The sequence below is a fragment of the Gallus gallus genome, chromosome 1 (assembly GCF_016699485.2).
Source record: "Gallus gallus isolate bGalGal1 chromosome 1, bGalGal1.mat.broiler.GRCg7b, whole genome shotgun sequence".
In the NCBI taxonomy this organism is placed as follows: Eukaryota; Metazoa; Chordata; class Aves; order Galliformes; family Phasianidae; genus Gallus; species Gallus gallus.
Window position 1 is genome coordinate 79,632,265 of NC_052532.1, and position 18,655 is coordinate 79,650,919.

The 18,655-nt window shown below is 37.6% G+C and overlaps 1 protein-coding gene across 14 annotated transcripts in view; it reads right to left on the minus strand.

Annotated features, from left to right (window-relative positions):
* STXBP5L (syntaxin binding protein 5 like) overlaps positions 1–18,655 on the minus strand; it is a 190,956-nt gene that overhangs the window by 92,185 nt on the left and 80,116 nt on the right. For all 14 annotated transcript variants that reach the window (XM_015295100.4, XM_040707170.2, XM_040707164.2 and 11 more), the window contains exon 5: positions 4,248–4,382. In XM_015295100.4, coding sequence (XP_015150586.1) covers positions 4,248–4,382 — 135 coding nt within the window. The remainder of the gene's footprint in view (positions 1–4,247; positions 4,383–18,655) is intronic.

The following is an 18,655-nucleotide window of genomic DNA, read 5'->3' on the forward strand; positions in this document are numbered from 1 at the left end:
TATTTTGACCATCTTGTTGACATATTTCTCTACTATGTACTTCTAAATGGAACCTAATGAGAAAAAAGACTTCTTCAAAACTCTACAGTTCTTTCAGTATTTTTTTGGCACAGAGGTAGATGCACACACAAGAAAAAACTCAAGTAGTACCAAATTTTGAAAGAAAAAAATTCAGACATAAGCCAACTTTCTAAGTCAAAGTAGCAATGCAGGACAAGGTGATCAGATTTACTGCATTCTATGCACAGTCTGAAAAGAAAACAGCTGAAGGTCCTTCTCCTTCAGGTCTTTAAGGTACTAAGCCTCTTCAGCTGACTCTTTCTCTGCAACAGAATCACTGTGATAAAAAAAAAATCTTGCAATTATTTGATAGGCATCACTGACTGGCAATGTTTGTTTTTTTTTGTTCAGAGGATAAACAGTCATGTAATCTGGAAATAAAATCATCTCAGTAAGTGTAAGAAAACAGTTTGTGTGGCTGAAACCTTGCTAGATATAGGAACAGACTAATATGAATTACTAGAATAGGTTTTCTACATTCCCTATTTTTTGCACATATACAATAGCATTTATGATATGATTTATGGAGCAACATCATCATGACATTACAGGGACAAATTAAGCCCACAATGAAAGTCTAGAACACAGTTTGTATTCAGATTGTCTTGGCCATAGTGATAGCAAAATAGGCCCTCTTCAATATTCCGAAGCACTAACAGAACTGGAATTTTTGCTGGTTCTTTTGTTCTTCTGTTCTGTTTTGTGTTCTGTTTCGTTGATTTTTTTTTTAACTCACAAAATTATCTGTCATTATTTGTTTTACATTGACTAAGATGTAATAATATATAGTTCAACATACCAAAGTTTAAGCATTTCAGATTTTTTTTTAAATTAATCAGTTCAATCCCTTATAGTTTATCACTGCAAAAGCTTGAAACTCTGATGATAACTGAGGTAAATTCATGATCTGAAAATTCCCAGAGATTTCATCAGAGGCAGTTATGAGACAGTGAAAAAAATGAGGACAGATTTTGAAAGGAGGCCAAGTTACGTTGGTAGCCTTCGCCTGCAATTTTAGAAACTATGGATAAGGGTTATATGAAGAGGGAAAATCCTCTCCTTCAGGCTTGTTTGTGCAGATCAGACACAAATCTGACACACTCAAAATTCTATTTATTAAGCCTCCATTGAAAGAGAGGACTTGAACATAGCATCAGAGCAATCAATTTACTGTGCCAATAATTTTGACACAAATATACCTGCGCAGAAGGTAAACTTTGTTTTCAAGCTTTATGGACAATACTAACTTCTTCAAACTAACCCCACACTCTTAAATGATATAATCTATCTCTGAATAAAAACAATGTTATGAGCACCGCTATCTTGTACAAGTAGGACTTCATGAAAATGCTGAAGCTGTTCCTGATATTATACATATATTATGCTTTCCTGTTTTCTCTCATCATTTTAAGTACCTAACATCAACACACCCTATGAGACTACAAAGCTCTGAACAGTGCAGTTTATAATTGATCTTACTGCAAACAGGAGTTTGGTCCAGAAAATTCCAGAGTGGCCTTCAACCTGAATTATTACATGCTTATGTAAAAGTAAAGTGCATAAATTATACTAAACTTAGAAGATTAAACCATAACAAAAATATGAGAATATATCCAGAGCCCAAGACAAAACTGCCCTTTGAACAGTACAGCTCAATGCAATCGTAAAGGAAAGTCCACTAAGTCCATGCTCATCAAATACACTTACAATTAATAGCATTTCGTTTAAAAAATAATTTAAGTTACATCTTTTCCTACAAGAAAACTGGAAGGACTGAAAATAACCCATTATTGAGCTACAGTAATAGCCATAATCTCATATTCCAGACAGAGGTCAAATAAGTTTACCAGGAAAAGTCAGGTAGCTCCAATATTAGCAGTGCTATAGCATCTGTTAAGGGGGGTTGCTGTGGCAAACATCAACATTATGCCCACCAATTTCTTATTCCAGTGCAGAGAAATTAATCCGGGGACACTCGGTATCCCACTATGTACCTGTGTGGTTACAGGCAATGACAACTTCTTCCAACACCAAGAAGTACATGATGAGATCAAATGGAGAGGATACCGTCATAGACTAGCATACTTCTTACAGGGATCATGTAAGATTGATAGAACTAGAGCAATGAATGAATACCTGTGCTCAACTGTCACCAAACCAGTAGGTGACAAGCCAGCTTTTTAGAAGAAGAAACAATTACTGTAATCACACAGTATCTTCAAATAGCTGAAGTCACAAGGCATATATGTTGGATCATCTTTAACAGTTTTTTTGGAAGAAAAACTATGAAAAACGTAAATACACTGCTGCATAGGCAATACAAAGAAGATAAGAGAGGCTGTCTGTTTACTAAAAGGTTCTAGAGAGGTTGCCTCTGCAGCTAGCCTATCTCAACAACTCAGTACTGAAATTTATTGGTACACAGCCCTTATTTCTCACATTTTTCACTGAGGTATTATTCTAATCTGGTCTCATAGGTAAGGTCTATTGTGTCCATTAATAAAGAAACAATTATATAAATCAAATTATTCAAAATAATTTTGAACTAATTAGAATGTGAAGTTCAGTGGAAAGCTTCCATTCATACAAACTCTCAGATTTGTTCCCATACAAATGTTCCCAATTCTATCTCCTTTGAAGATAAAATCTGATTTTTGTGACTTTGCTTATGCAGTTTGGTGGGACTAGACAGGAGGAATGCAAAAGGGGCATCAGTTTTGTCACCCTGAGAGACATAGTGATACATGAAAAAGTCAGTAACAACAGAGTGTGTCAAAAATGGGGAAAGGGGAGGATTTTGGAGAAAAGTAGCTGCTATCAATGTGAGCTCTGCTTGCAATGGAGAATAAGATAAACCACTATAGGCCTGTAGCCTTCTTTTTAGATCATGTCCTCTTGTTCACTGAGCTTGCTTAATTTCAGTTCACTACCTAATGTTACAGGTTTCTCACTATACAAAGCATCTCAGAAAGTGCATGAAATACCATGAGCTTGTCAACAGCAGATTTTCTTCCTGGAATTTCACAGATAAAACAACAGAGAAATACTTTTTCTGGCAAGGCTTTTACTTGCAAGAAACATAGATTTATCCCAGTCAGATTTCTACATTTCATACAAATTTCATACTCATGGCACAGGTAACCTGAGCTAGCCGGTCAGAGAACTGTCATTTAACAGACACCAACATTAGTTCACCACCTCTCCCATCAGTTCATCAGCAACTTTGCATAAAGACCATTAGGTCCTGAGATGAGCCAGATTTAACTTTGAAATTAGCCCTGTTTTAAGCAGGATGCTTGGTCCAGAGAACTCCAGCTCTTTCTCATCTAAATAATTCTGCTGTTCAACTGAGAAAAGTTCTTCATAAGGTTCTTCCTAAAGTCTTAGGGCCAATAACATTCCATTATTCTGCTCAGATGATGTTTGGAAACACAGTGATGGTGAGCAAAATAATTATATAAATATCAATATACATAGGTCGCTCTGAAAGTAATGTCTCCTACTTATTTACATGCAAATGATAATAACTATAAAGAGCACAATATATAAATTCTCACCTACCAAACTCTTAACTTTCAACACAGTCACCACCATTAGCTGTGCATTTTCACCATCGATGAACAACAGCCTGCATGTTGTGCTCATAAAAATCTGCACCAGTGGAAGTGACATACTGTGGTTGTCACCACTGCTGAAATGCACTACCCCACCGCCTCCCTGTGCTCACATCCACTGTTTGGTCTCCACAACCATTCAGCAGGTGTTGATGAATGTCAGGGAGTGCCATTCTACTGCATGGAGGAATGCAGTGACACAACTTTGTTTCATCCACACTCCCATGTCAGACGTCATTTCATCAGACTGCCCCTCTGCTGTCATCTTTCCCATGGCAAGAACATGTAATGGAGTACAGGTGGGAAGGTTCAATCTATTTCCATACCATCACCTTCTGCCTCTGACTTCCTGGGCCAACATAACAAAAGATAGGAAGCATTACTTTTGGAGCAGCCCCTGTATGTTGATATACATAAATATGTCTGAATTTATGATAGTAATGATTATCTGTATTTCACAGTACTTGAAAGTTAAACAGGCTCCCAAATAGCATTTTCCTTTAACAAAAAAAAAAAAAAAAAAAAAAAGAAGACAGTAATGAAAGTTACAAATACAGAAAAATCTGCACTTACAGTTCTATTGCTTTGTTCCACATGATAACATATCCAGAAAGAATGAAGGACTCGATATTTACAATGTGTGTATTTCCCCGCTCTGTTCCAACATAAAGCCATTTACTCTGGAAAGGTAGATGGCAGTAAGTAATTCTGTAAAGGAAAAACAGAACAACAACAAAAAAAGACTGGCTGAACATCACATCAACACATTTTTAAATACTTTTATAGACAAAACAGGGCCATACTATCCAGTTTTATTAAGAACAGGGTAAAAATGTCGTATCACTAGACCATCATTCATACAAGAAAATGTTCACTTCACTGGCTGTTTGGGAGAATAGGGCACTAGATAATAGCATTACTTAGTGCAATTAAACATTATAACTTAGACACACTGAATTTGACGCTTGTATCATTCTTACAGGGTGATGAGCCAGTAACATATTAGCTTGGAAAACATCATGACAGTTTTACATGATAATATATATAGAAATTTTCACAGTTACGTTGAATCAGTAGATTCAGGCTCCTTTCATTATTACAGTCGTTATACAGATACTGCATACATGCGAGCAAAAAAACCCAAAAAACTATAGGAGATATAAAACCATCTGCATATGCTATCTACATAGGCTGAAACTTCCTCTGATCCGGTGATAGAGCCCCAATAATTTTTAGAAAAAGCAATTATTTTGCCTGCTACACCATATGTTACTATACTTAGCATTTGACTCCACAATCAGGCTATTTCCAGCTTTTATATACAAGCTCGATGTAATCACTATGCAATAATTTTTGTTCTTAACATCTCCCTCCCCATAAACAAACAGCATTCAAGACAAAAAATATTTCCATTTCTTATCCTTATGCTACAACAATCTGAATTCATTACAAAGGAATGGGATGGAAATCTTGTTTTCTTGATTCAAGTGAGACTCAAGTATGATATAAACTTTGTTCTCTCCATCTGCACAAGGCTATATTTTCTCATTACTCACCTAATTTTGGCAATAATTCCACTGCCTTTAGTTGGGAACAAACCAAGTTTTTCAAGAGAATTGATTTGGGACTGAGAATTACAGTTTAGTGTGCATAAATGAAAATACCTTCAAGGATAAACTTTGTACTTACACTGTGAGTACAGTCAAATCAACAAATATCTGACAGAAAAAAAATGCAGGAGATTTATGCCATCAACATATATCTTGTTGGAATCTGTTAGCTTCATTATTCCGTTCATACCAGATTTGAAGAGCAATCTGCTCTTTTCACTTCCTAGTTTTACAAATGTGAAGCTTGTTTTTATGCCTTCCTTGATCCTTCAAACATCTCAATTTCTGTTGCCTTTTCTTCAGTGGCATCATTTGCTACACTTTGGTTAGATTCATACTGAGTCTGAATTTTCACCTGTTGTGTTTCTATACTAGCTCTACTTCTCTTTCATGCACTCCAAAGCATATGTGTGCTCTGTTGGGTTACAGCCCATGCAAAAACCTCCTTAGTTCCTGGCTGAGAAACCCTCTTGCGCACTTCATATTAATGTTCATTCAGCACTTGCTTGTAGTAAACTTTTAAGTTATAAAAAGATAAAACATTTGTGACTTTGAAAGTGTTGAAAATGTGGCTCTCTTGAGACTGAGAAATAACACGAGTTACAAAGTGACTTCTAGCTGACTTGAATACTTCCAGTCCAAATTCTTGCAGTTGAGTTGTCAGTCTAAGCAAGTTCAAGTCTAGGATCACATTGAATTTCAGTACTCAGATAAATCAATTCACAAGCAAAAAGTGGCGTACTGCAGAAAACTTGATCTTCAAAGCACAAGACTGAATTCAATAATACAATAATGAAATATAGTCTCAAAATCACCACAGACAATACTAGACTGCTTTGGTTTTCCTTTTAAATTTTGCTTCTATGTTATAATCTCCAGTACGTTCTGCTACAATAATCATCAAATCAAATGGGTGTCTAATGTTCCAGCTATTATATTCCAGATATTATTACCTCCATCTGCCTATCTTGGGTTTAAAATTTCAAGGACATAATGTTTCAACAGCGAGATCTTGCTGTAAAAGCAGAATTAGACTAAAGTAATCATAGAATCATAGAATGGTTTGGGTTGGCAGGGACCTTTAAGATCATCTAGTTCCAACCCCCTCCTATAGGCACTCCTCCCTCTAAATCAGGTTGCTCAGAGCCCCATCCAGCCTGGCCTTGAATGCTCCAGGGAAGGGCATCCACAACCTCACTGGGCAACCTGTTCCAGTGTCTCACCACACTCACAAGAAAGAATTTCTTTCTAATATCTAGTCTAAATCTACCCTTTTCCAGTTTAGAGCCATTTCCCTTCATCCTGTCTCTATCTGTCCTTATAAAAAGTCCCTGTCCCTCCCCAGCTTTCCTGTAGGTCCCCTTCAGGTACTAGAAAGGCTGCTGATACGGTCCTCCTGGACCCTTCTCTTCTCCAGGCTGAAGAGCCCCAACTCTCTCAGCCTGTCATCACAGGCGAGCTGCTCCAGCCCTCTGATCATCTTCATGGCCCCCCTTTGGACCTGCTCCAACAGCTCCATGTCCTTCTCGTGTTGGGGGTCCCAGAACTGGACACATTACTCCAGGTGGAGTCTCATGAGAGCAGAGGGGCAGAATCACCTCCCTCGACCTGTTGATCATGCTTCTCCTTATTCAACCCAGAATACAGTTGGCCTTCTGAACTGCAAACACACCTGTTGAGCCTTCATCAACAGACACCCCCAAATCCTTTTCCCCAGGGATGCTCTCAAGCCATTCTCTGGCCAACCTGTGTCTGCGCTTAGGATTGCCCTGATCCAGGCATTTGGCCTTGTTGAACTCCATGAGGTTGGCATTGGCCCACCTCTCAAACCTGTCCAAATCCCTCTGGATAGTATTCCTTCCCTCCTGCGTGTCAACTGCACCACTCAGCTTGGTTTCATCTGCAAACTTGCTGGAGTTCACTCAATTCCACTGTGCATGTCGCCTACAGAAATGTTAAATATCATCAGTCCCAGCACCAATCCCTGAGGAACATCACTCATAACTGGTCTCCACTTGAACACTGAGCTGCTGACAACAACTTTCTGAGTGTGACCATCATCACTGACCAACAGTTAGAAGAATTATTTTTCTGCTGGCCTATCTGATACCCAGCTGCAGTAGCTACTGGTACCTAGGATATATAGTATGATCAACCAGAAGAGAAAGAAATGTTGCTAAAGAATGAAGACAATTACCAAAATAATTACTATTGTCTTAAGCTCAGTTATTTCCTCTTTAATAACTTCATTTTGTTCTGATAGTCTTATAGGACAGCCAGATAAGAAAATATTATTTGCATTCCTTCTTCCACAGTGAAAACTACACCATGAATCTTCTACTAGCAAGCCCACCCTAGCTATCTCTACAAAGAAAAGCAGAAAACTGTAAAATAACCCCAAAAAACACTAAACCACCAGACACATAAAAAGACAGTACTCAAAACAGAAGCACAGTTATATACACTGTATGTAAAAAACATATTTTTAAAATTAAACGCATATTAGAGCTATGGAATTATTAGGCATTCTAATCCAATACAATGCCAGGCTTCACCAAACAAAGCCGTATGATTTTCATACTGTCAGAAAACTATGCGCTGCATAGTTTTCTTTTACATTATGTAGTAATGTAGTTTCCTTTAGCATGATGTAAATTAAATGCATACTACTTTATGTACTTTTGACTTTTCACTTTTACAGAGAATATTAACTTCACTTTAAGGCTTGAAAGCTTTGAACCGAGACTCAGGTTTTTAATGATCATCTTGTATTTCAGTAAGTACACAACAATTTCTTCAACAGAAAACAATGATGTCTCATTGCTTCTATTCTGGATGAAAGGTATCCCTATATTAGACATATATGCCAGAAGCAAATTACAATGTCTTCTGACACCTCTACAAAAGATCAACCTATCAGAAAAAAAAAAAAAAAAAAAAAAGAAGGGCTATTTTTCTTCTTGGGAAGGCAGGTTTGGAGTGATTTATGTGAGTGTGAACTGCTTCTGCAAAAAATTAATCAGATTGTCAATCGGATTGAAGTAATATGGAATCCGATTGAATGGAGACCTGAGAATCTGCTCAACATTGACCACTTACAGAAAGCCAGCCTGAACTGTGGGTAGTATACATTCTTAGTACCAAGCCAGCATCAGAGAACAGTATGAATCTCATTGATGATGATAAGAAATAGTGAGAAATAGAGTGAAAAGTGTTCCTGTACTGCTAAATGTGCTAAGATGTTTCAGCCTTTCAACGTAACCAAATCCCAAAGTAGGACATAAAATATAATCAATTAAAAAAAAACAAATGAACAGGTGACAAAGTAATAATATCAGTCAAAATGTATTTAAGTCTTGAGATTGCTTCTAAACTTACGTAAGCAACATAAGAGAAATAATGGTGTAATTTTAAGAGGCACTGTCAAAAATGTAAACCTCATTCTAAAAGGAACGTACTCTGACTAGCAATCCTTGAGAAGGTGCATTTTTCAGAACACACTGCACAGTTTAACAACTCTGACCAAAAAGATTTCATCAGTATAATACTGAAATGTTAAAATAATTTAGATTGCTATGTTTTCTGAAATACTGGCAAGAACACTTGGATGATTTAAAATCTCTTTTACAAAAATGATACTCTTCTAAGAAAAATAAAATATGACTTCCAGGACATCTATTTCTGTCTCTGTTGTATTATTTTTTTCTGTTTTTAATATGAAAATTTTTCCTGGAATGCTTTTCCTGGGGGATGGGTTCAAAAGGAGGGAGAAAAATTCTTATTTCTGTCAAAATGAGGAACAGTTTTTCCCAATTTAATTATCTAATTGCTCATCACTTTACATCAGAATTGCAAGTGAATTTATACTACGGTTCTTCCACTTGTATTGATAATCATATGTATGGAAAAACAAAGAACATGGGCAGCCCTTATGCCTAACACTGAATGGCTGAAGAAGGGTTCGGTTTCTGCAAGTTCCTACTAAAAACAAAAAGTTGCATCAATACGCTGACAGAAATCTATAGAAACAAACTACACTCTCTGGGCTCTCTGAATAGATGATATCCAAACGAGGGCTATACAAGGAAATATGAGGAACTAATAGAAACTTCTCTATGGAGAAGGAGCTGGAGTGGGAGACGTATGAGGAGTCATTGAGGTCCCTTGGTTTGTTCAGCCCAGAGAGGTGGAAACTGAGAGAAGACCTCATCGTGGCCCACAGCTCCTCATAAGGGCAGTGGCAGTGTGGATCTCTTCTCTCTGGTGACGGCAATAGAACCTGAGGGAATGGCATGAAGCTGCAACAGAGAACGTTCAGTTTGGATATCAGGAAAAGGTTCACTGAGAAGGTGCTCAGGAACAGGATCCTCAGGGAAGTGGGCATGGCCCCAAGCTGCCAGAATTCAAGAAGCATTTAGACAACGCTCTTGTGTGGTCTGCTTTTAGGGTGGCTCTGTGTGGAGACAGGATCTGGACTTGACGATCTTACGGGTCTCTTCCAACTTGTGATCTACAATTCTATGAAATCTCATTTTACAGACAGCGGGCTCAAACCAAACAGGAAAAGGAGAAGAGGAAAACAAAACTTGCAGGAGCATTAACCTGAGGAACATGAGTAACTGATGGATGCAAGCCCTGCTGTGTGCCTGGCCAGCCACCTTCTCTCAAGAACTACTAAGTCACTGTCTAACATCCAGTGTTGTACCAGCACTGAAAAGTTCAGCTGCTGAGGAAGCCAATCTCCTTCCTACAAAAGTTAAGCATGCCTCAGGACACTACCTTTCAGTTAGAGTGATTACAGCTCCTCTCCTGGCTCCATGGTCATTATTTGCACAACAGTGATAATTTAATCTGTAGATTGTAATTTAAGAAATAAATGTTCGGGGCTCCTCTCTTATTCTGCTGAATACAGGACACAGGTTTTCTTCAAAATAATTATTGCATGAATTAGAACAGCTTGCTAAAGGATATCTATCTTGACTTAAAGCTTTCAGTGGTGAAAGATTCCTTATTGAATGCTGAGGTCCAATAAATCAGAATTTCGTATCTAAAATGTAATTTAAATGCAAATATATCATAACAAAAGGATTCTATTTGCACACAAACAGGTACATTGTTTCTATAAATTCTACTTAGAAAAAAAGTTGAGAAAACATTGTGACTTGATGTATATACAGTTGAATTTTATGAAAATGATAGTTATAATAAACATTTTGATAAATGCTTTGATAAAGCAGAAAAGCCTCTGCAGCTATTCTTCTGAAATTATTTAGACTGATCAACTGGCTGCTGGTCCACTGCTGCTTTCAAAGTGTTTAAGATCCACACATTTTTCATTATGTCCTTTACTGAAATATTGTATTTACACAAAAATGAGACATACAAGAAGCAGTTAATAGAAAGTAATTTAAATTATTATGTCACTTTCATGCAAAAAAAAAAAAAGTTGATTAAAAAAAGTTAATGAATGCACAATTTGGAGAATTTACAAATTCTGAGAAAAAAGTGAATAAATGTAGGTACAGTGTGCATCCTCTGCAAACCTACTTTCAGCATGCTTGGATTAGCAAATTAACACTTGTTTGTTTAGGTGATTTCTACTTGTATACTGCCTTATGTTGTCAGAATAGCAGAAACATTAATCAAATGCGTATTGCAAAACTAATTAAAGACAAATTGCAAATTACACTTTTTGTGAGCTTTTTGAGATGTTAAGATTACAAAAATTGTCAGCACTGTATGAGGATTCTGGATATGTCTTCCACAGTGAATGAGTTAACTTATTAAGTTATTTTATTAAATAATACAAGTTTAATGATTATGTAAGAAAACTTACATGTTTACTTAATAAAAAACCTGTCTTCACAGACACACGTGTAGATAGGTTCAAATATTATTATTGGTGATCTCTTGCAAAGTAGCACAAGCTCATGTAGTGCACAATACACACAGGTTTTGATTCAACTATGTGTGGCAGCTGCAAGAGGCAAAGTTAGCACTGCACTGCACCTTCCCCTCTACAGCATTCCATTGTTGCCTACACAGTTTGCACTCCAGCTATGCACAAACGACTCATGAAAAATATCACAGAAAATCATATATTAATGTTAAAAGTTTATGGTCTTGTGTGTGGCCTTGTTACTATCTCTCCAAGGCTGCATGCGACTCATGGTCTGCAGGTTGGACAAACTTGGCTTGCATAGTTACAGGGAGTAAGATCATAGACAATAAAAGTGACACATTCAGCACAGCTAGATCTGTAGTATTACACAATAGCAATGCAGTAGATTGAACAAATGTAATCATTGGGCTTGGAGCCAAGGAAAAAGATAAGGAAATTACTCCTAGTTTCAACACTGGAACTTGCTTTCTTAGCAAGAAAAAAGATGCTAGAAGAAATCAGCATACTTTTCATTGGTATCTGATTTGTTTCTGATGTCAGTTCCTGGTCCCGAGAACAAAAAAATGAGAATAAAAAGCTTCAAAGAATCAGCAAAATGAACGAATTAATGAAACAGTCTTGGTAAACAGACTAAATTGTTGCTTTCATCTTTCATTTTTAGAGAACTGTACATGATTTCTCTCGTTTACTAACCTGTGAAATCACTGTTTCTTATCTGTAGTACATCACTTGCTTGCCATTAATTTCTTTCAAGGTTAAATAAAGATGGAGCTGCCATGTTTAGCACTGTAGCAGTGATGGCCAATACAGACCACAGGAACAGCCAGTGTATTTCTTTGCAATAGAAGAACAACCAAAAACAAAGGGTTAAAGATGACGATGCTGTTCCCAAAAAAAGAAAGTTCTTGATTCATTTCTTTGTAATAGCTGCATTAAAAAAGAAACAAATGATAATAAAAAAAAACCCTAAGGGTAGAGTTTCTTCTATCCTTTCACCCAACACAGAAACTATAAATTAAAAATGCAGCTTTTGCATCAAAATCTGATAGTTTCAAAAATGTATTTTTTGCATAAGCTCAAAGACAATAAGGTTGAATTTTGTCCTTTATATGCAGAAATCTGTGTTTATAGCACCCATTCGTACTATAAGGAGTTTAAAACCAATTTTATTTCAATATCTATTAAGCTACTTTGATTAACTTTCTAGTTCAGGATGACATTGAAATACTGAAATAGACTTTAAAGCAAAAAAAAACCCAAACATTTCTATGTGCATGTGCTCATGTATGGGCACACACTTTTACCGTGTATACATTTTTTTTTCCTTATCAGCTTCCATCAATTAAAATCATGTAGACTTATTGGAGACCAGCTGTTCCCATTTGTTATGCTTCAGTAGACAGGGACACTATGATTAACGGTTCTTGTTTTTCTGCAATCTGTAGTCTCTCTTCTCTTCCTGCTCATGTACTGTTTAATGAGATAATCTGAACACTGACATTACTAGCTCTATTTCTGACTTACTGGAATAATGCCCAGAGTTTACTGTGACAGAAGGAAAAGTATCCTAAATCACTGCACTGCATTTTGCTTAAAGCTGCCATGTGCCTGAGCAGGAAAGGGGTGCTGTGATTTCCAAGAAGCAAATGTCTTATTGGAACAGAAAGTAGCATATTCTCCAGTGCTTAAATATATAATGGGAAAGCTAGTCTAATAGAAGTCAAATGATAGATCAGAACAGGATAGTTAATTTGAACCTCAAATTTGAAACCTTCTAAAAACACTCTTGTACAAGCAGAGAATTCCTATAACCATAGTGGTAGGAAGCTGGTAATAAAGACTCTCTCACAGCAATCTGCATTTTATGCAGCCTGAATTTGTTTGAATTTTAAAGGATTATCTTTTTTTTTTTGCTCTTGTGTAATACTAATATGTATGATATCAAATAGGTGATCCACTTATGGAGGTTATTTTTTTGTATTGCAATAGTGGATTTCTCATTTGTTGTGACTAAAGCCTCAAAAGACAGTTGTTCAGTGTGTGGCTGTGTGTATGTATTTTAATTTCGGCTATGCAAATCTGGCATTAGAGCAATCTGGCAACACAGCTGCTATATGAAAACAACATGACACGTTATCCTGTATTTTCTTAAAAAAATAAATACGGGAAAGAAAAGAAAAGTAGAAATCTATTGACAAACAATTTACTTCTTCTAAATGGCCTTAGGAACAGCTAGCATACTGCTTAGTGTATGACTTAAAGTTTTGCAGCACATAGCAAAATTATGCCTGCTACTAAGAACTAAAGGATCTCTTCCTGAAGAAAGAAACCGAGATGGAAATTACTGAGGCAAACAATCAGAGGTGGCCAGGTTACAGAAAAATAAGTTTTTCAGAACTTGTTTTTTGTCCCTTTTGGAGGAAAAAAAATACAAAGATGTTTTGAAATAACGGCATTTCAAAGAGATACCTGTTTTATAATAGAAATAATAGACAGAAGTACAGTCAAAGTGACACAGAGCAAGAAGTAAGTTACTTGATTAACTCTCATAAGTAAATTTCATCTATAGCCCCCAAATTTAGGTTATTAACATCTTCTAGATGTTTTTCATTTCACTTTTGATTGAAAAACTTGTTTGAAAACTCAGTATGTTTTCCACAGTACAGTAAAGTTTCAGACCCAATCTCAAGACTCATTCATATATTTGCCAAAATATTTTTATTTTAAAAGCTTTAAATAAAGTAATAAAAGTCAAACGCACAGCTCAGGAGTGGATTGGAGTAAGTGGAGAATATCTTGTACTGTCTCAGCAATCAGAAAGCAGAAGTGATTGGTGACTGGTTATAAGCCATCTTTCACTTTCTTTGTCCTTGCCTTATTAAAAACAGCTGTTATATCTAGGATCAATTCACACATAGCTTAGAATCACAGAACCCTTGGAGGTGGAAGGGATCTTTAAAGGTTATCTACTCCAACTGTTCTGCAACTAACAGGGACATCCACAGCTAGATTAGGTTGCTCAGGGCCTGATCCAGCCTGGACTTGAAAGTCTTCAGGGATGGGGCATCAACCACATCTCTGGGCAACCTGTTCCAGTGCCTCATCAGCCTCACTGTAAAAGACTTTTTCCTTGTATCTATCCTAAACCTACCCTTTTTAAGATTAAAACAAATTCCCCTTGTTCTATCACCATAGACCCTGCTAAAGAGTCTGTTCCCTTCTTCCCTGTAGCTTCCCTTTAGATACTGAAAGGCTGCTATCAGGTCACCTTGGAGCCTTCTCTTCTCCAAGCTGAACAGCCCCAGCTCTCTCAGCCTGTCCTCATAGGAGAGGTGTTCCATCCCTTGCATCATTTTTGTGGCCCTTCTCTGGATGTGCTCCAACAGGTCCATGTCTCTCCTGTACTGAGGGCTACAAATCTGGATGCAGTACCCCAGGTGAGGCCTCAGCGCAGAGTAGAGGGGCAGGATCACCTCCCTCGCCCTGCTGGCCACACTTCTTTTGATGCAGGGAGAAAATTAGAAAGGCCCAAGGCCAGCTAGAACTGAACTTTAAGGTGAAAGACAACAATAAATATTTCTATAAATACATCAGTAGGAAGAGGAGGGCTAGGGAGAATCTCCACTCCTTGTTGGACACAGAGAGGAACATGGTGACCAAGGATCAGGATAAGGATGAGGTATTTAATGCTTCCCAGGCTAACTGGGGATGTCCTGGAGGACTGGAGACTGGCAAATGTGATGCCCATCTTCAAAAAGGGCTGTAAAGATGATCCTGGTAGCTACAGACCTACCAGTCTCACCTTGGTGCCAGGGAAGGTCATGGAACGGATAATCTCAGGAGCCATCATGGATCAAATTAAAAAAAAAAAAAAAACAGCGGATCAGAAAAAAGGGAAAGGGACCTTCATGTACTGATGGACAGTCAGCTGAATATGAGCCAGCAGTGTGCGCAGGTGGCCAATAGCATCCTGGCTTGTATCAGGAATGGTGTGGTGACTAGGGAAGTAATCCTGCCCTGTACTTGGCACTGATGGGGCCCCACCTCGAGTACTGTGTTCAGTTTTGGGCAGTGCAGAAAGGACGTTGAGGTGGTGGAGCAGGTCCAAAGAAGGACAACAAGGCTTGTGAAGGGCTTGGAGAATATGCCCTATGAGGAGCAACTGGAGGAACTGAGGCTGTTTAGTCTGGGGAAGAGGAGGCTGAGGGGAGACCTTACTGCTCTCTTCCAATATCTGAAAGGTGTTTACAGTGAGAGCGGGGTTGGTCTCTTCTCACAGGTGACAGGACAAGGGGAAACGGCCTCAAGTTGCACCAGGAGAGGTTTAGGTTGGATATCAGAAAAGACTTCTTTACAGAAAGGGTGCTTAAGCACTGGAATGGGCTCCCCAGGGAGGTGGTTGAGTCACCATCCCTGGGTGTGTTTAAAACCATTTGGATGTGGTGCTCAGGAACGTGATTTAGCAGAGGGTTGTTAGGGTAGTATGGTTAGGTTGTGGTTGGACTTGGTGATCTTAAAGGTCTTTTCCAACCTAAGCTATTCTATGATTGTATGAATAAATACAAAATAGAAAAACATTTGTCAAATTAACAGTCACACTTAATTATGAGTTTTCTCAGGATCTTGATAGATGCATTTAAAACTGAAGATTTATATTTAAATAGAAATTTAAATATGTATGTAAATAATATAACATGATGAATGTTTATGCTGTTTTGAGACTTTGACTAGGTACTGTAAACAATTACTATACACTGTGCTAATACTTTTATTACATATTTTAAAGTCTCATTAAAACAGAACCTTTAAATAGTGAGCCACGTAAAAATAGATCTTAAGCATCTTAAACAGCCCTACTTGCCTTCAGAGACGTTGTTTATTAAGTAGGTACAAAAGCAGCTGCTGAGGCATATTTTACTTACGAACATTTTTATTCAGAAGGATACTCAACAGCACTGACAGGATCTCAGTTGACTAAAAATTACTTTGGGGAAAGTCTGTGAAAGCCTTCATTTAAAAAAGAACAGAAACTCTTAAATTCAAGGTTGGACCTGGATAGAAACACAGGTTTTTTTAATATTCAGTCCTCTCTGTTGCTGTGACTGTATTATTACTACTTGAGATTACTCAGCTATACTTAAGAGTACACCTAAATGAAGGCTTTCAGTTCCAAAAGATACATTTTGTAAACTTATAGTAAAATATGGTAGGTTAGTTCACCTAAGGTAGGCTATTCAGAATATTCCAATTACATTTCTTTGGAGCAAAAAAGAAAAAAAAAAAAGATTAGAAAAGGAAATTATAGGATATATAGTCTGTATCAATTTAAAGAAGGCATTTATTTATTTATTTTAAACCCGCTACTATAAAACTCAATTTTGGATAGATTGATTTTGCTGAAAATTAGATATTTTACGGGCCATGTGAGAGATTCTCAAGGATTAGTTTTATGGCTGACCTTGTAATTTCATACATGATTTTGGTAGTAATAGTAATGAACTTTTCCCAGCGGAGAACACTAAAGTAGAAGGACAATCTGCAGAAGCATAGAACAAAAAATGTAAACGTAAATTTAAAATGCAAAGGGCAAGGCCTCTTTGTGAAAAAAAAAATCACTTCACAGTTGGAACTGAAGATCTGGAAGTGTTGGAAAAAGATTATCTCAATTTTCTAAGTCCTGCTTTGCCTCCACTCTTGAAGGATTGCAGGCAAGGTAGCACATTCCCAGTTATCTAGATACACATCAGTGAAAGAGTGCAATGAATATAATAGTCACAGCATGACCACAAACACTAATAAGATGAAGCCATGTAACAGGAATATATGAGGGCTGCTCCAAAAGTAATGCCTCCTATCTTATTACACTGGTCCATGATGCCAGAGGTAGATGTTGGTAGTATGACAGTAGAGGTTGAACCTTCCAGTATTCCATTACATGTTGTTGTCACGTGACAGATGGCAGCAGAGGGGCAGTCTGACAAAATGGTGTCTGACATGGGAGTGTGTACAAAGGAAAGGTGTGTAGTTCAGTTCCTCCATGCAGAAAAAAATGGCACCCGCTGATGTTCACTGATACTTGCTGAGCATTTATGGAGACCAAACAGTGGATGTCAGTACAGGGAGGTGATAGGTGGTATGTTTCAGCAGTGGCAACTGCAACATGAAAGACAAGTCATGTTCTGGACAGTCATACACAGCTGTAACACCACAAAATAGAAAATCTCATCCATGCAAATCTGCTGATGGTGGTGACTATGCTGTAAACTGCTTTTTAACTGATAATTTGCTCTATCTATAACACTATCAAGTAGTGTTATTGTGCTCTTTGTATCTGTTGTAGATTCCATCAAAATAAATAGGAGGCATTACTTCCAGAGTGACCTATGTATTGTGGTATGCATCAGCAAACACGCTTCTATAGAGATTACAAAGAAAATGGTACGTGTGCTATGGACTGTCAACGTCCATAGCACATTTCTAGGTACTATCTGAAGTATTTCCTTTTCTAATAATCAGGTCAGTAAGAACTGATATGAGAAGAAGGACCTAAGAAAAGAAATGGGAATGGAGACTCAAACTTATAAAGGAGAAAAACAACAAGATCACATGAAAAACAGGTCATGAAGGGATGTGAATAAGCTGCTTTGCAGGGGTGCAAAGAAGAGAGAGAAAATACTTAGAATGCAGAACAACACAGTTACTAAAATAATAGAATAAATGAGTACAAAGTGGCCACAGAAAAAAAATTTAGTCTGGAAACTGGAATGTTTCTCTCCATCAGAGGGATAAAATTAGTGTAGGACAGTAAGAGGAAGAGTGAACTTTAGCTTGAAGAGTTACATACAAGTATAGTGACCCTGCCTCGGAGACTGTTGTAGGTGAACCACTGACTCCACCTAAGAGCTAACCTGAGCGGCACAGGTAATGATGTTCTGGACTTCAGGTACACACCCTATGGCTGCAGCATAAACTCAGCCAGCTTGTGGCAAGAGAGTAGCCTGTAAACAGCTCCTACTCAGTATTAGTGATTGCACTTCCTGTATGAACTTGCCTACATCTAACAATGCAGCAGGAAGTTCTCATGTGAACTTCCTTTGTTTGACAGTAAAACTGATTAATACAGCTGTTATCTTGTAAGGAAATCCTATAATAGCCTGAATGATCAAAACAGGATAATCTTTTGTATGAACAAGGTCTGCACAACAAGCTGTGGACTTGAAGAGTGAGAACAGGACCCTGCAGTTATAGAGAGAAGGGCCTCACAGCAAGAAAAGGGAAAGTAGCTTCACAAAGTAGAAATAGGAGGCAAATAGAGATAGTTTAGGTAGAGAGTGTTAGAAAACAAGGGATTCCAAGCACTTTCACAGACACTAGGTCTGGAATAACAAGGAGGATGAAGGCCATAAAGATAAGGACTGGAGAACAGCTCGAAAACATTTGGCAGGGAGGTGATTAGATGTCTACAGAGC